A 19305-nucleotide genomic window follows, 5' to 3' on the forward strand; every position below is an offset into this window, starting at 1 on the left:
GCTGCCCACAGACAGCCCAGTGCAGCAGTAGGCTCTGATTACTTGTAAGGATTATTTCTTTTGACACAAAATGAACCATAGGTGGTGGCTAAAATCTCATGCATTTTGTTGAAAAACAGAAATGGCACCATTTGGTGTACCTCAGCAGGTGATTACATCCAACTAGATGTCTTTTCTCATTCAATTTGCTTTCATACACCAACAAAATTACAGACTATAAATCATCAGCACACATACCTGAATGCTGAAAGTAAGGGCCAAAATGTAAGCCCATCCAAATAATGTAATGATCCCAATGCTAGACAGAATTGCAATAGGACCATTCTTGTCTGCACCTTTGGTTTCTTCAGTTAGATGTGCTGCGGCATCATATCCATATAGTGAATACTGACTGACAAGAAAAGATAGAACGACTGCATAAGGTTTGCTTGATATTCCAGTTGATTCGGGTGACGTTTCAAAATGTGTGAATACATATGAGGCAGATTGTGTGGTCTGTGCTACCAAGGGAAGCATTATAACAATAACAGTTCCTCCAATAACCTGAAAAAAGGATTGCAGTCAAAATTTAGAACTGAAGTAATTACATTCACATGATATTTTAATTCACAACAGCTGATATAGAGATTGAAAGACTAGATTCTGTCAGTGAGGCATACTGTTACCACATAAGAACTATATGAAAGCATATTTCCTTTTGTTTAAGAATTCTTATTCCTTCATTTTGGTATGATACAATTCTTTGAAACTGAAGGGGAAAGAAAAGAAGCTACATCTATAAAATGGAAACCATAGGGTAACTATAAGGCTTATTGAGCAAGATGAGAGTTCCTAATTTTAGGAAAAAAAATTAGAAACTTATAACCATTCCCATTCCAGATAATTTTAAGATTCCATTTCCTCCATTTTTAAAACCAAACAGAGCTACTGCATCTTAGAAACTTAATTGCCAACTGCTGGATTGAGGATGTGTCATGCATAGCCACTGCAAGAGACCCTAATTGCCTTGCTGATGATTAACCATGTCTTACAACTAAAAACTATTGCTAACTTTGCTGATTTTTTTTTATATATATATATAGAAAAAGAAGATTAGGCAATTAGAAATTTTATTATTTTTCTAACACAAATATTTAATTGCTTTATCATGTTGGCTTATGACCATTTTTTTCACTTCGATTATTTTGTATTGTTGAGGTAATGTATTGAACTTAACTTCTATGTGATAAAATGGAATAATTTGTACTAAATTTCCCATTACCATATTGTTTTTCATGCACTTCAGACAGAATTTCACACAATATAGCAACTACAAGGCTGAGACGTAGGCAAACAGAGCATATGTAATGCTTCATTTGGTTGTTAAGAAAAGGAAGGAAAGGAACAACACTCAGATATTGACACCAAAGTATATTTTATAGCATTGCATCCATGAAACAGACAGTATTGAAATTACAGCAAGCTTATCTAGATTATACCTGCCACCATATTGAAATTACGTCGATGAAGGCAATCACTTCTAATGCAAAAGTGTTGAGAAATGCCCATATAACAGTCAGGCCTATGTACATGCATAAGAATAGCCATTTAGGAGCCAAGTACCCTCCATCCTTATTTGTTCCGGTGCATAATAAAATGATACTCTGCAGTGTTTGTGATCCTGCATAAGCCTTCTCCAACAAGTTAAGAAAAAAAAAATGATTAAACTCTTGATTACCATTTACCAGAAATATTAATCAACAAATTCTATAAAATAATGGTAAATTGGTACCTGTGTGCCTATGCCAGCAATGAGCCCTATGGTCTCCAGCCAAGCACAACACCATGATGCAAATGGACCCCATTTAGGGCCAGCCAAGTGGGCAGCCCAGAAGTAGAGAGAACCAGTAGTCTGTAAAATACAAAACCAAGAGAAAGTCAGTTATCTAAAATCAGCAAGAAGCATGCATAGACATTAGCAAGGCATGCAGAAAAAGATCAAATGTGCTAAGAAAGGAGGCTCAGAAGAAGTTTTGGATATAAAAGTCAGCAAAATTTAATTGGCCGTATCCAAATTAGTTCATATTGATTCTTGCATTTTTATGCAAGAGTTGCTCACATATCTCCTGAAACTAAGTAAAGTAATTTCTATCCTCTTTCAAGAAACAAAGTAAAACTTTTATCTGTTCCATTAAAAAGTATCTTATAAAGAGCCTTCTGGCTAAGATAGCTAGTTGATTTCCCTACAGGTTCAAGTTGCAACCAGGTCGTGTTCAAGAGGACTTTACATGGCTCTGGAAATTCCAGAGTGAATATGCTCAATATTGGAAAAAAATTGGATCACATAGAGAAAAATATCTTAAAAGTAAAAAATAAATAAACAGGGAAAAGAGAAAAAGCACAAACTGGGAAAGATGAACAGATCTCAGCCATTGCTATTCCAACAAACCAGGTGAAGAAAGATACTACCACCCACCCCCACACAAGAGTTGCAGGACCTGCATACTGAAGGCTGGAACCATACAGAGGAGTAATCCCAGTGAAAAGGGTCATCGTCGAAAACGATATTGCAAGTGTTTTAAACAAAGTCTGCACAAAATAAGCAAGAAGAGAAAATAGTGAAAAGAACATTGCAGGGAGACAGAAACCATAAAAGTAGGATATTCAAATAAAGAATCACCATTTCTCTTCTGAGTTCTTGCTTGTAACCCAGCTCATTGAGCCGCTTCTCCCCGGAATCCATTTCTGGGATTTGCTGCACTTCCCGTTGGATGTGCCCCATGAAATCTTATTTGGTAATTGAGCTCAAAAACCAATTACCAAAAATGAAACTGGACTAGTCCTATGGAACTTGTCCTCAAGAGAGAGAGAGAGAGAGAGGTTGACTTTTAACATATGAACATTATAGAATATCCAGCTTTCGGGAAAAAAGGGTGAAGAATAGCGAGTCAAAGGTGTTGCAATGTTTGAGTTCCCACCAAGGAACAGGAAGACACACTTTCAGTTTCGCACTGGTTTTTGCGTGGCCTATAATTCTTTTGCTTTGTTATTTGGTTACTTCAACGTTGGGAATACAGGCGGTCCAAGAGTGCGGCGAATCACCTCAATCTGTTGTACAACAGCATTGAATATTCTCGATCGGGGCTACAAAACAACATGCAACCAAAGACTTTTGACCACTTCCAACTTGCGAGCATTCAAAAATATCTTTTGACAGCAATCCCACAAACAAACAACGCTTTTCAAGAACTTGGTATATATCCAAATAACTGAAAATCATTCTTCCGTAGATAAAGGTAGAAAAAAGGCCTTTCAAATTTTAGATTATGACAAGATGGGCATAGTTTTCCTTTAAACTGGAATTCATTTAATAACAGGTTTTGTCTTTAATACTATTCACTTTTTCTTTCATTCTATTTATCTTATTTTTTAACTTTTTGACGTCAATCACTTTTTATTACTATTTAAATAAAAAAATCACTACCGAACAATATTTTTTCATTTTTCACTTTAAAAAAAAAAAAAAAAAAATTTACTTTTTCTTTACATCAATCAATTTTTACTACAATATCAAACCAAAACCTTTTATCAAACACACCTTGGGTTGGAGGAAGTTTTTTTAACTCAGTCTATAAAAATGACTTGTGTTATTTTTTTAATAACATGTGAAATGCACATGAGTTTTTAATATTATTTATTTCAACTTTGTCCTTACTATTAAAAACGCATGTGCATCTCACATGTTAATAAAAAAATGACACATGTTATTTTTATAAACAGAGTTGAAAGAATTTTCTCTAACCCAGTTTTAAGGAAAACTCTGTCTAAATAAGATACTACATTACTAATGTTGAACTTTTGCACTCACCAAACAAAAACAAAACAAAAACAATAACTCATTCCCTTCTTATATATATGAAAAATCTAAAAAAAAATCACAAAAACTCATCTGCGCTTCCCTAAACATTAAAAATTATGTAGCGAACTAAAAGAGCTTCCCCATATATTATTTTAATATAAATATTTCTCTTTAATTCCTCCCTCATCTTTCATTTTTTTGCATTTTATTCAAGATTATGTTAGGATTTTGTAAAAAAATTGGAGAATAGGTAAGAAACTTGTATTTTGTAAAGAAATAGTATTTTAATTGTATAGGAAAATGTAAGGGAAGTTATAAAGTATATTTGAATATGAAAGTAAAAAAAAAGTTTTGTTTATTAAACTTAAGGAAAATCAAAGGGAAGTTGTTGCTAGTCTTTAAAGCCCGAACAAATGAAGACCTTTTCTACACTCACATGCTCCTCTCCTATTGCAGGGAATAGGATTCTCGGAACCACTTAGGATTCATTTGGTTTGCGGAATAGACCCCTAGAATAGAATGGCTATTCCTATGGAATAGTCATTTTTTCGTTTGGTAAAGGTCTATTTTTGAGAATAATTATTCCCTTGTAAATGACTAATCTCATACATACAGGAATAACTATTCCTTTAAAAAATGAGTGAAATTACTATTTCTTATGGAATTAAATAGATTTTCCAAAAAAAATCTTATTATTTTTTTTATTTTAACCCTAGAATTTGTTTTTTATTTTTTTTTTAAAAAAAAGACCTGGCCACCTGCTAGCAAGACCTGGGGGTGGTTACACCACCCCCAGAGCACCATAGGGTAGACCCCCGAGGTGCCCCGGGGGTGGTGTGACCACCCCCGATGGATTTCGGGGTGGCCTAGCCATCGCCGATGGTGACGAGGGAGGCTGCAGCCACCCCCGACGATGTTTAGGGGGTGGCCGCAGCCTCCCCCATTGCCATCGTAGGTGGCCAAGCCACCCTTGATGCAAGGCCAACCCCAAATCCATCGGGGGTGGTGCGACCACCCCCAAGTCATGCTAGGGGTGGCCGGCCACCCCTGCAATTCTTGGTTTCCCCTTTTATTTTATTTTTTTATATGAGTTTTTTTTTTTTTTCTTTTTTAAAGAATGATGGAATTTTTGGTAATTTTGGTTTAACTCTAATTAGAATATATATGTTGTTACCAAATTAAGAATAACTATTCCATTTCACTTTCCTCTATTTCTCGTAATAGTTATTCATTTTCCTAACGGAATACTTAATCTGCGAACCAAACAGGCCTTAGTGTTTAAAAATGAGCAAAATTTTCTCAACATTAAAATTAGGACAATTTTGCCCCTCATTTACACCAACCTGCTACCCTCCATTTCAAATATGGAGAGGATCGTTCTCCATAAGCTAGAAGTATTCCACTTCATCTTAATTTATGCATGAACTGCAAAAGAAAACGTGCAACAGACGAAATCCTCATGGAAGCAACTAGTAGGAAAACTACTAGAAAAATCCCAACGTACACGTGGATAGATACAGCATGATTTGGGGCACATGCCCAAGGGTTTTCCAGTGGATTGGTTGCAAAGAGATATGTAAACAAAACCTTAATGATGAAGTCTTAATTTCAATCCCATACAGAAAAATAATGTGGAGTACGCCGCTTGAACACTGTGTGAAAAGGATCTTTATAAACTATAACACTATATTCAATCAGATTATATCTTAGTTGCCAATTCCCAATAGCATTTGAAAAATCAGAACATGCAAGAGAATGGTCAGCTACCTGACTATTTTTCTATTCCATTGGTTTGAAAGTTTCTGTAGGCAAAAGCAATGAGCATTCCATTTTGTTTTTTAAGAGCTTTAACGTGCTGATGTTTGTTAGGGAAAACTTCATTTACTACTCCTAATCTTTCAATTACTTTTGTAATGTCAACCCTCTTTTTAAAATTTAAAGTTGAATCAAACGTTTGATGAGTGAAATTTCCAAAATACCCCTAAGACATTTATAAAATTACAAATATAACTTAAATTTGGACGAGTTATTTTGGGGATTTCCTTTTTTTCATTAGGATTTGATATTGCAAACTTCTAAAAGATGATAACCCTAAATTGACATTTTTTAAAATTTAAAAATCTGATTATAAAAGTGATAAAAGATCAGAGATAATAAGTGAAGTTTTTCCTATTTGTTAATTAGTGCCGTAGTGGCATATTAGCATTATAGAGCTATAGATAAGGATGTTACAACAACCACATCACCAATCAACAAGAAGGATTTTAGCCAGAGGGAAAAGAATTTTAATACGGTCCATAAACTTAAAATAACATAACACAATGAGCAAAAAAACCCTTGAGGCATTTTGCTGAAGAAATCTTGGTCAAACAATTACCGCTAGACAAAAATAGTACAACTGTATTTCTTTACAACTCAGGGCTATTTGCCAAAATTCATATCAACAAAATGTAAACTCAAGAGATTTGGTGATAAACCGTCACACTCTTCTCCATGTCCTGAAAGGGTGATTCTATTCTTGATCAACCTCAAAGAATGATTCTCTGCCATTTACAATGCATCAGCTAGCATAGGTCACTTCCATTCTAGTGCATTGCGATCAGATTGTAAAATGAGTATGTAAACAGAGATGATAATAATAATAATAATACTTCTAAATGAGCTTGACTGTGTACAGTGATGATTCTCATATTTTGGATGCTTTTCATGGCCCATGTGAATCATGGAATTGCATCCATATATGCACACACATATATACATGCATGCATACATACATACATAAACATATATAATGGATGCATAAATATACATGTAGGAAGAGTATGTATCTAAGAGCGGTTTTCCACACTAGCTTTTTTTCCCTTTTTATCTTTCTATTTTGGTTATGAATTTATGCTTAAGGATGAATTTTAAGCCATCAAGTGACCTGGAAAAAAACTGCACTTGACTTCAATCATATCTACTTTCAGAAAACTCATCTACATTAACTGAACTCAAGACAAGTGATTAGCATTACCTTAGCTGTTGAAGACTCTTGCTAAGGCATAAAAAAGAAGTCAACATAAGAATCAGCTCTAATGTTATGTCACCGGAGCCACATCAAAGGAATGAAGCACTTGCTCCAACATCATTCTTGTGTGGATGTCAAGAGGATTCTCTGGTTTGTCTGAGTAAGCAATATTTAGGAGGTAGAGCTTCTTCGACGCCACAAATGCACCCGAAAAGATCCTTTTCATCCCTCCCCTTGTGCTGTCAACCTTGTACTCAAACTCGTACACTTGTAAGCCTCCCTGGCCCGATCTCTCCGCAACTGAAATAACCTCAGCATCATTTGTACTTTCCTACATGACAGGAGAACTCTTATGACTGCTTGCCTTGAATTTTTCTTCTTATAAAAAAGGCTGCAGCAATCTCAACCAAGCATCATTTGACCAAATTTGTGATCACTCAATAAAACATCTAAGCAGAAGCATTGAGGTTGCACATGCATGACTTAGATTATTTCTCTAGCTGAAGCTTTTAATGTTCTTTCCTGACCTTCAATCAGCCAATCAGTCATGAATATAACAATTAACACTCCAAAATAATCAGTTGACAGATATCAGATGAAGAGAAATGCCACATGTACTTTCAAGTGTTTACTCTCTTACGAGGCAACGAAAATCACCATTCATGTGAAATATACAGATTAATCTGTTTAAAATTCAATTGTGAATTTCAATGCCGCATTAAGAGTACATTTAGCGTTTTTCAATGGACCAAGGCAAAGTGGCATTGGTACGAAACAAGCATATAAGTCATACTCAAAACCGCACCTATCTGAAACTTAATTGTCAAACCAGAAGCAATTGCAATCATCACCAATCGGGCAACGCCCATCGAACAGGCATTGAAACAAACAGTTACCTTGCGCTTTTCGGCTTCTATAAGCTTATCAGCTACAAATTGAGGACTCCCAAACTCTCCGAGGCTTGTAAGACGAACAGGGTTTACCACAACCCCTACACTGTTACTTCCCTTATTTGCCTCCTCAAACAGGACACTTGCCCCCGCTTTATCAACCTATTCACACCCAAAAACTAACCTCAATTATTCAGCCAACAACGGTGAAAGTTTGGGTCGATTTGTATGATAAGGCAATCCATATATACCTTTGTCCAAGAAGAGGGTCTGAGCAGAGTGAAACCCTCCGTGGGATCTGTATACCTTTCAAGCTCCAATTCGCCAGCCAAAATGGCCTTTGTCATGTTTGGCAAAAGCCCAGAAGACCAAAACACTGCAAGAATTGAGAGGCTGAGCTTCCTCCTGCTCAAACAATGTGAGACAAGTGCATCTTTGTGAGGGTCATTACAAATGCTTTTTGGGTGTTGCTGTTGAGTTGATGACAAGGAAATTGAGAAGAAGGTTCTGGGAGATGAGAATGTTGGAGCATTGTTATGCTTCAAGAGATTGTGGGTCCAGAGAGGGAAGCAAATCTGGGAAGCCATTAGAGAAGACGAGGCCTGGACTTCAGCAAGCCTCATCTTCAGATTTTAATTCATATTCCTTTTAACTGAATATTGGGTTTGAAAATTTATCCACTCAATTATATTTTGAAATTCCAACCGACTGAATATTAATTATCTTTTCTATAAAAAAATGTGTGAATATAACAACGTATGCAAACATTATAGGATGAACACCGTATTAATTATTTCAATTTCATATTTTATATAGGCAAAGAATTGAAAATTTGTGTTTTTTTCTTTTTAATTTTTTATTTATTATTATTTTATTTTTTATAAAGTTCACTTAACTTTATCAAACTATCACTCTCTAAGGGTGTCAAGGCGGTTACGGTTGGCGGTTATTGGCAATAACCGCCAACCATAACCGCCTTAGCGGTTAGTAGATTTCACTAACCGCCTAGCGGTTAGTGAAATAGATAACTGCCCACTAATTCTTTTTAAAAATTTGGCTTTTTTTTTGGGCGTTTTTGGGGTTTTTTTTTACCCTCTTCTTTTTTCTTTTTCTTTTTCTTTTTGTATGTATTTTTAGTGTCTTCTTAGGCCCAATTCCTATAAAAAGAGCCCATATCAAAAATATTTGACCCAAAATTTACATTTACTTATACTTTAAAAAAAATTTCCTTAAATATTAAATCATAACCGGTTAACTTTTTTTTTTTTTTTTTTTTTAAAAAAAAAAAAAAAAACATAAAAAAAAAAATTCAACACAACATATAAAAAAAAGTTTAGAATTCAGACAATTGTCACAACATATAATGATAATACATTAATACTTAAATTGTGTTTATAAGTAACACATTAGTCATTGTTTAATTCAATGTCAATTACTTAATTTGATATTATACGAATCATATCATCATTGTACATTAATAATATGATTCGCTTGAAGTCTTGAATAAAGTATTTGAATTGTCATTGAATTATATGATTAAGTATTGATATTATACATTTATATTATTCATATGCATATGTAGACTTATATAGACTTATAAAATATATAGACTTATAAGTTTATAACATACATTGAAAATAAGTCTCTAGATATTTAATTGTTGTATTAGTATGAATTGGTATACTTATGAGTTATGTCATATTATATATGTATAATTTGTTATTATATAATCAAATGATTTAATGATCAATTGATCATGTGATATAATCATATAAATTATAGTGATAATATATTAATACTCAAATTGTGATTTAATTATTTTTTAAAAAAAATTGTGATTTAATGATCAAGTGATTATATCATATAATCATATAAATTATAGTGATAATATATTAATACTCAAATTGTGATTTAATTATTTTTTTTTTTTAAAAAAAAGTGATTTAATGATCAAGTGATTATGTTATATGTATAAATATTTTTATAATTGTAATTATAAAAATATATTATATAAAAAGACGGTTAGCGATTGACGGTTAGCGATTAACGGTTACGGTTAACCACTAACAACTAGGCATTTATAGCGGTTAGGCAGTTAATGGTTATTACGGTTAAGCGGTTAAGCGGTTAACAGTAAGCGGGCGGTTTTTAACCGCCTGCATTGACACCCCTGTACCATTCCAATGACAATCTACCCCCCAAAATATTAATTACGACAATTTACCTCCCAAACTACCAAAACAATGACAATATGCCCCCCAATGCTAGCAAAATGACGAAATTACCCCTATAAAATTTTCAATAAGACAAAAATACCCTTAAAATTTTGAAAAAAAAAAAAAAATTTAGTATTTTTGTTTTTATTTCAGTAAGGGTAATTTTGTTATTTTGTTAAAATTGTGGGTACATTGTCATTGTTTTAGTAGTTTGGAAGGTAAATTGTCGCAATTGATAGTTTGGGAAGTAGATTGTTATTGGAGTAGTAGTTTGAGGGGGTTAAGTGGACTATGCCCTTTTTTTTTTTGAGAAGGAAAATTTGTTATTTGATTTATATCTTCCTACATTAATTTTGGGAGGGCAAAAAAATGATATCCAATTTTCCTTTTAGCATTACTCATGCGTATATTATTGGTCGGTTTCCCACCCTTCTATTATCCAATGACTCTCAATTTTCAAAATTATTTTATCAAACACCTGACTAGATGTTACTCAGAGTATTTGGTTGTACTTATTATCCACTTATTTGTTCATATCTTTCTTATAAACATGTTAGAAAAATAATAAAAGCAGAAAATAGAAATTGTTCCTAAGGAGGAGACGGTTTAGATCCATTAACGATGCCTACCAACTCGTGAGTGTGCAGGATTGGAAGAAATTAAGTTGTCCAACCAAGGTAGTTTGGACCTTCAAGCTTGCCATTGAATTGGGCAAGCGTGGAAGAAGAAAAGGTTGGAGCAATAAGAGAAGTAGAAACTGCCATTACAAAGATAGGTGATAGAAAGAAAAATTAATATAGGGTGTGTGCCTACGTGGGCTTTGATACTATAAAGAAAACCTTAATTGATTGATTTTGGCAGAATACCAAAACCATTGAAGAAAAACTTTATTATTAACATCAACAATTACAAGGGAAGAAACCTATTTGAACTATACATGAGATGTTCTAAGTAATTACAAGAGCTTTTAATTGTAAGCTGAAAACTAGAGATTGAATTCATAATGTTATCTAACATTAATGACTTGAAGGTTTTCTATTTCAATCTTGGAATGAGAAGTTGGTTTGAATCCAACTTCTCTTCCTTTGCACACAGTCGTGGATAGGTATCTAACTTCTCTTTCTTTGCACTTTGTCTTGGATAAGTGTTTTGCAGCCTCACTCCTTCTATTCTTCTCTTGATCTGTAATAGTAGCATTCTTCTCGACTTCATCTTCATCAATTGCAGTAGCAGCCTTGTTCTTCACGATAGGTGCTTTAACTACAGTATGATTCCTCACGGCTGCTACTTCACTAGGGATAGAAGCTTCAGCTGCAGTGTAACACCCCCAAATCTAGCCTTGACCAGTCTGGTAAGGTTACTGACAAATACCCCTATTTAGCAAACTGGTAGTTAGATGGGGAACCGCCCCTTTAAGCAATCATCAAGGTTAATGCATAAGAATGTGAAATTAATCTGAGAAGTCTAATAACCATAAATGGAACATGTATTATCCTCGAAACGTAGACACAGAGCAACTAGTAGAAATAATAAGTTAAGCAAACCTGGTATCAACACGAAGATCATAATCTTAAGCAAAGTCCGTAGTGGCAACTTTGCCACTCTTCTTTTTCTAGAAGTGGGTTTCCTACAAGATGTAATAACTGCGTAAGTCTAACGACTTAGTAAGTAAACCTCTCAGATGGGTACGACATGAGCCAATTATTATTGAGCAAAAATACATATGCAATTTTATCAGAGGTTTGAAAGAGGCGTTGTCTCTGTTAATACACCCTAAATATATTGTTTTATTGAAGAAAAGTGATGTACTTCTAGTGGCAATCGACTAAGTATTTTAGTGTAGAAAACTAATGCTTTATAAGTCATAACTATCATATATGGTCTACCCGAGATATTAATCATTTTCAGCAGGGTTGGCACTGTCCCGAAGGATTTGTAATACAATGCTGGTGCCCCAACCATTCCACGCTACCATCCATAACACTAGCAGCCCAACCGAGTCCGACCTCGGGTTGCCCACTCTGATAATCTTCAACTGTAGATAGTTTTTAACTATGACTAAGTGAATAGTCTTCAACCATAGATAGTCTTTAACTATGAATAAGTGAATAGTCTTCACCTGTAGATAGGTGATAGACTACTTCAACTGTAAATAAGTGATAAACTTCAACGGTAGATAGGTAATAGACTTCAATTGTAGATAGGTGATAATCTTCAACTGTAGATAGGTGATAAAGTTCAACTATGTAGTTAGGTAAATACACTCTAACAATAGAAAGAGACGACACAAGATAATTAAAAACTGATCATTCTATTGAATCATATGACAAATATCTGCTAATTACCTCTTTACTAGCGTTTGAGGTTTTAGATCCAAAATTGTCGTGGTAGAAATAACTAAAACATTCTAATATATATAGTCAAATAAATCTACATTCTGAATGAACAACAAGACTCCTATTGGACATGTAGGGGTATATCAAAAATCTTTCAGTTGTTGTAACACAAATTCCAAGTAATTGAAGAATGTGGCGGTGCCTGACATGATTTATAACCTCCACTTCCTTCTTAAATCCGTCCATGCCCCATATAATTTTTATTTCTTTTATGTTTTAACCGCCACAACCCTTTCATCTTCAAGGTAGATAGAGCTGAGTATATGTATAAATATAATAATGTTTTGAGTCTCCAAAAATTGTAGAACAATTTATCTTTATACATGTGATCTCCATTGCAGCAAGGGCGGCTTTGGATTGAGGAAGGAGAAAAAGAATTGTCATGGGTACTGTGAGAGGCTTACATTATTTATATAAGGTGAGTGACCCCAAGATTATTGACCGAGATGTCCAACCAGACAATATCTTGCATGACGATGAATTGGAGGCTGTGGTGGCTAATTTTGGTTTGATAAGGCCACTGGCTCATAAGGAGTCATATGCCTCCACGTCATCTATTAGACCAACGCCAGGTAATATAGCCATAGAGTATTTAAGCACAAGTAGGGAATTAGAGAAAGGCCAAGTTTACTTATTCTACATCATCCTGTTGGAGCTTATATGCAGTACAAGATTTTGGGAATTCAGGAATCAACCAATCAAACCAAGGGACACACAATGCACTGTTGAGTTTGTGAGTTTAGTTGAGTCGTGGTTAATATTGTTTCAGAATTCGAATGTTTTTAGTGGAATGTGATTTGCTTCAACTTTGGCTAAAATTGCAAGTCAAAACATATTTTCGAGAGAAAAAATTTCGTAAGTTGGTAGACCCTAACTTTAAGTCAACATATGATCAGCGACATCTTGAAAAAATTGTTGACCACATTCTTTCATGCATAGAAAAGCTACGAGCTAGTAGACAAAATATGGCGGACATAGTGGAGGTATTATGTGAAGTAATACATTAACAAAAATGGTGAGCCCATTTTCTTTCTACTCCTCATTTTTGTTTATTTATGTCATTTTCGGTCTACTAGTACGTAGCTCTTCTATACAAGAAACATGGAGTTGAACCATATTCTTGAGCTCTAGCTTGTGGACAATATGTTGGCTCTAATTCAAGACCTACAAACGTAACATTTTTAGGAATATAATGCTTCTTTGCGAATGGATTAAAGTTTCATATGCTTTGTTAATTAAGAACGATGAAACTATAGTTGAAGATTATTACCTAATTACAGTTGAAAACTATCACTTAGTTACAATTGAAGTAGTATATCACCTATTTACGAGTAGTGATTTTTGGGACTCTGGTGTGCTTGAACAGTAAGCAAGCCGGTGATGTGGCATATGCCAAATCTGCCCAAATAAAAAAATAAATAATAATTAAAAAAAATATATATCAAAAACAGGTGCGACCCATCCCCCAACCATTTCATTTTCCCCCAAAATTTTTACCCCAAACCTATTCTCCCTCCACCGGCACCAGCACCGTAATCCCCCATCGAAACTGGCACTATGATCTCCTCTCCCCACCATCACTGCCGCCAAAGACCCCAAACCCTTTCCTTTCCCCCTTCTTCTTCCCCAACCCATTTTCTTCCCCCACCGGCACCTTGCGTCCTCTCCTCTCCCTAATGTCACTGTTGCCGACGACCACCTCCACTTCCTTCCATCAGCTTCAGCTAGAACCCATTCCCCACGAGAGACAGCTCTTCCCCCAAAACCCTCATTTTTCTGAAACCCAAAATGAGAAAGTAGTCTGCCATCTTCATCACCACCTACGACTACTACCTCCACTACCACAATGGAACTAACAATGGGCTCCACAAACGATTGGAAGGCCACCGACACAATTCATTCTGCAAGCCCCAGCTCGACATATTTGGCCACGCATCCACCTACTGCTACCCTCAATCATGGCCAATCCCCTTCGGTCACTCCTCCATCAGTTGCTGCCCCAAATTGTGGTAAGCTCACATTCCTTAAATTTTTTTTACTTTGAACACTAATCCTCAGAAATTGTAATTGTAATGCGTGTGTTAGGGTTAATGTGCTGGAAATGCAGAATGTAATGTTCACAGCCCTGCTCATTTTATGTTATAGAATTCTGAAAATAAAATTTGTTACTGCCTTGCCTTAGGAATTGAAGATAGTGTAATGACTCAAGTATACATTAAATTGTAGAATTTCCATTGCCTTTTGATTTATATATTTGTAAGTGTCAAAACCATTAAATACTTGTAGGGTTCAAAAGAAATCACAAAGTTTATTTTAGCTGGGATGGAGAAGTTGGCATTAGCACCTGTTGGTGGTGGCACTTTTGATTATGTAATGTTTTGCTTTTAAGAACCTAGTTTTTTCTGTTTCTCTCTCTGTCTTAAAAAAAAAGTTTTTTATAATTTATGCAGATTTGTTTAATTTGCTAACTTAAAATTTGTTTTGTTGTAGGATACAGGTTTCAACCTCTTCGACTAGGCAATTGAACATGCTATTTTGTTTCTTTTTTAAAGCACTACTCTTTTTTGTTCAACTAGTGCTTTTAGTAGATGATACTACATTTTGAGTATGTAGTTGTCTAATGGTAGTGAATAGTTTTTGTAGTATCAATTAGTTGGAATGGTGTATAGTTTTTGTAAGTATGAAATAGTTGGAATGGTGTATGGTTTTTGTAAGTACTGAACTTGTGAAATGGTTTTTGTATGGTTTTATTAAGCGTTGAATAGATGGACACCACTACTTCTGACTACAACAGGTACCTATCTATTTACTGTTCCTACCATGTATTTCCAAATCAATTATTTGGCTTTACTATATTAAATGACATTTATTCAAGGGTATGAGAGTTGATTTGTATAGCACAATGATAGAACCTTTTGTTTTGTTTCATTTTTTATATGTAAGCATGTGGTCAATCTGTTTATTCAATTAAATAGCTGGAGAGCTTCATTGTGATCCTATTCATTTACCAACAGGTACACCGAAACTTCTCATTACTTGACTTGTTAGGTTGTACTGCTCTTCCTATATTGACCTAATTTTTTTTTTTTTTCCATTTATTCATTAATAGGTAAAACTAGGGCTATACAAAATAACCGCATACCGCTTGCCGGCCGAATATCGACCGACATTGACTGTCACCGCTTAACTGATGGCCGGTAGGCGCTAGACTTTTTCTATTTCCTATGAACTCAGTTTGGTAGGCAGAATAACATTTCTAACTAACCGACATCGCTAACCGACTTTACCGACTGTCTTTTTCCATTTCTTTGCTTAAATATATAGTCATATGAAAGGTTAGCAAAGATTACTACATTACCAATTGTCACCATAATCACGTCGGTAACGGAAAAGAAGGTTGGCAGAAGAAGTCGGTAAAAAATATGACTTTACTAACCATGGCGGTGCAAAATGCGAAAATGCCATTTTCGTAACCGAGTTATCCGACTCCCAGCCCTAGGTAAAACTATCGTGTTGATTTGTTATATTATGGAAATATTTAATGAAATATTTGCTTATTGGATTGCATTTTTTTTCTTTTTACGTTTTAAATCGTCAATGAAGTTACTAATGCTCTAATTTTGGACTTAAAATATATAAACAAAGGATCATGTATGTCAACGCCACAGAGAGTGTGTGTATTGGACTTCTTCTATGTTTTGGATTTTTTTTTCTTTTTTATTTATTTAGAAGGAATAATAAATTTATGCAAACTAGTCAATTGTGACAGATCTACATGATGGGATGAACTGCATGCCTCTTTTTCATTTACATTTCCAATTCCTTTTGCTTATACTTTTATAAAGTCTCTTACAAGCATGTTTTGTCATTCTAATCTTTCATCAATTTAAAATTTCTGTATTCCTCAAAGTTATAATTGAGTTTGATTTTTTAAACAAATTTTGGAAATGATTTATCATTGGCCTTTTTCTTTCGGTGAGTGGAACTTTTGACTGTCTCTAATACGTTTTGAATACATCATATGACTTAAACACGGTGAGTTTGTTCCTACCATCTCTGTAAATGTTAGCTTGCTATCTATTTATTCTTACTGCAGTTATTTAGCATGTTTTGTTCTTTTTCATTTTATATTGTTAAGGGTTAAATGTTTTAAATTCTTGTAGGGATCTCATGAATGATGGAACCTGTTAGAAGATCTTGGAGCTTGGGGGCAGTGTTGTTGATTTTGGTTGACGATGCTATTAGTTTGTAGTTTCAAATTATATATTGTTGTACGAGTTTATTATGTTAAGATTGATTTGGAAGGTTTGCGAAACTTCTTACTTTTTCAGTGTTTTGAGGATGGACATGACATTGCATGTTTAAAAGTATTCATCTTCGTGTTCTTTTTTTGGTTGGTGTCTTTTTGATTGCAAGATCTTAAACATAAAATTAAACAATTGTAAATGTGAAAATAGTATAATATACAAGGAAAAAAAAGATAAAGAAAGAAAGAAAGTAGAATAAGACAAAACCCCATTTTTTTTTCTCTCCATCTTTGAGTTATCCCAAAAGAAAGAGATTGTGCTAGAGTACTGAGGTTGAGAGTGGCTTAATCTAACCTTCTACTAGCTGTGACTTATAGCTTATAAGGATGGCCATTCATGTATAATGGTAAGCTTCTTTTTTTATTTTAAGTGAGTGAGTCCGTGAATGAGTAAGAGATCATCAACAAATTAACCATTGGCAAGGGAAAGGGGAGGAAATTGCTTAAATTATCTTCTTTAATCAAGCCAATAAATGTCGCCCCCTTATAAAATAATATTAATAAAATCTACTTCTCTAAATTACTAGCCTTAGGTTGTTCACTTCTTCTTAAGAAAAAAGTAAAGAAACTGGTAACTAATTTGGCAACCTTGTAGGTAGGAAGTATCCTGTTAGACAACAAAGACATAATAGCTTTGATCCTAGTATCAAAATTTATGTATGTACTATTCCTTATCTATTGCTACATTTGATTCCTGACCAAGTTGCATTTCTCATGTTCTCTTGAGAGTAGCAATCATAGAACTTTTAAGTGAAATCAATATTCAATTAAGCATCATTCAAATTCACAAACACAAACAAATTAAAAACCACCACATGATATTGAGTGGTTAATTTTTGGTGGAGTAGTATTCATCAGCTATACATATTGAAACTTAATAAATATTCTTAGTGGGCGCATGTTAATAAACTTAAAAACCACCACACAAGTGTGGTAACGAGCACATGTACAATGATGTGCTCAGGTACATGCAGCTTCGGCTCCTCCAAGACCAGAACTGAATTGGCCTTCTTGTAAACTATATAGAGCAGCATCAAAACAAAGCCGAAGAGAAAATCCACTGTATTTGGAAGCTACATGTTGATGATGCCAAGAACAAAATGTTAATATAGTAACATGCTAGCTAGATAAAATTAATAATAAATAAATAAATAAAAATCTACCAGGCAAAAAAATAATAATAAATAAATAAATAAAAGATTTCAAGACTTTTAAATTTTAGTAAATAAATTAGATGGGCAAAGAAGAAGATTGTATGGGACTTGCTTGTGGATTGGACTAGATTTTCTGCTTTCTGCAACTCAATTGTTCTGAATGGAATCTCTACATCAACCTGGAAGAAAGGTGAAAGATACATAGAGAATTAATACATTTTTTATGAGAATAGCAGCACTATTATGTACCGACAAACAAAAAACCAAATCAATATTCTTAGTGGGTTTTGATCGACTTGTACAATTACATACATATTGAAACTTTCTGACGGCATAGGCTAAGCTGCATGTTGATGATGCGAAGACTTTTCAACAACGTCAAAAGTCAACACATACATAAAATTGCACCTAAGCGATTAAACATCAAACAATGTGCAAATAATTAATGCCACATGTGATTTCCTCCCATTTTCTGCATGCAATAATTTTTGTATATTTTTCAGTGTATATATTCTGATGAATTCCCATAATAAAAATACTTTGTGCTGCCACAAATAAATTTCCCCTTTTAGATTCTGGATGCATGTTGCAACCAATTGACATTCTATAGCCCTCCACAAATTCAAAAACTAGGACATACTTGGTTAATGAGTTAAATTACAATGAAGCTCTTCAACTCTTTAGTATCATAAATGGATGAATCATATACTCATCTATGGAAAATAAAATAGAAAATTAAATTCTGTCAATGTGCTATCCAAGTCAAAAGTTAGTGTAATAATTCTTTCAATGTTGGTCAACAATTGATTTGGAAATACCTAATGGATACAATAAATAGATAGGTAGTTGTTGTAGCCAAAAGTGGTTTGCATCTATTTAACGCTTACAAAAACTATACACCATTCCACATGTGCAGCACTTACAAAAAACATGCACCATTCCAACTATTCCACACTTGCAAAAACTATACACCACCATTAGCCAAAAAAGAGCAATGGTTCCAAAAAAATATTGTAACATGTACTAAAAGTACTAGCTGAACAAAAAAGAGCAATGCATTCAAAAAAACAAGGATACTTGAGCTGAAGAAGCTGGTTTGGAAGGATTAGGAGGCTTGCTGTCTTCCCTTATCCCCATCAAGCTGTTTCAAAAAAAGAAACCTTCAACTTATGTTTTTTATGACAAGATCACTTATATCCACAATAATATCTATATATAACCGTCTTAGTTGATAGAGTAACCAAAGAAGGTACACTAGAAAAATCTAATACAACATCTTGTTTAGCCAACCTGCAAACAAATTTGCATCCATAAATGTCAAATCAATAAAACACAAACACTTTATTTGCTTACTGGGGGGGTAAGGAAATAAATTCAAGGGGCTGCCTCCAATTTTGATCAAAAGTAAACAATTATGATGAAATGTACATGACACACCACATTTCTATTGAATTAGGTATCATATTTAGAAGTGTTGTATGCTTCAGTAAGCATT

General features: G+C 34.2%; 2 protein-coding genes across 4 annotated transcripts in view; both read right to left on the reverse strand.

Annotated features, from left to right (window-relative positions):
• The window catches only part of LOC132166704 (amino-acid permease BAT1 homolog), a 4518-nt gene extending 1665 nt beyond the window's left edge, over positions 1 to 2853 (reverse strand). Inside the window, exons 1-5 of the mRNA XM_059577573.1 lie at positions 2660 to 2853; positions 2386 to 2568; positions 1772 to 1891; positions 1479 to 1670; positions 238 to 543 (exon numbers count right to left, since the gene is read on the reverse strand). Coding sequence (XP_059433556.1) covers positions 238 to 543; positions 1479 to 1670; positions 1772 to 1891; positions 2386 to 2568; positions 2660 to 2761 — 903 coding nt within the window. The 5' untranslated portion in view covers positions 2762 to 2853. The remainder of the gene's footprint in view (positions 1 to 237; positions 544 to 1478; positions 1671 to 1771; positions 1892 to 2385; positions 2569 to 2659) is intronic.
• Positions 2854 to 6111: 3258 nt separating this feature from the next.
• LOC132166184 (psbP domain-containing protein 2, chloroplastic-like) lies at positions 6112 to 8367 on the reverse strand. Of its 3 annotated transcripts, none has more exons than XM_059576963.1 (4): positions 7990 to 8367; positions 7745 to 7900; positions 6855 to 7179; positions 6112 to 6336 (listed from the first exon to the last, which is right to left on the reverse strand). In XM_059576963.1, exons 1-3 carry the CDS (start codon positions 8359 to 8361, stop codon positions 6919 to 6921), a joined length of 789 nt encoding a protein of 262 aa, XP_059432946.1. In that variant the 5' UTR covers positions 8362 to 8367; the 3' UTR covers positions 6112 to 6336; positions 6855 to 6918. The 3 variants fall into 3 exon arrangements, with proteins under 3 accessions (XP_059432946.1, XP_059432945.1, XP_059432944.1); XM_059576962.1 differs by having other exon boundaries at positions 6112 to 6381; XM_059576961.1 differs by having other exon boundaries at positions 6112 to 6423.
• Between the last annotated feature and the right edge of the window lie 10938 nt (positions 8368 to 19305).

This window comes from Corylus avellana, chromosome ca11 (assembly GCF_901000735.1).
Source record: "Corylus avellana chromosome ca11, CavTom2PMs-1.0".
NCBI classification, from domain to species: Eukaryota; Viridiplantae; Streptophyta; class Magnoliopsida; order Fagales; family Betulaceae; genus Corylus; species Corylus avellana.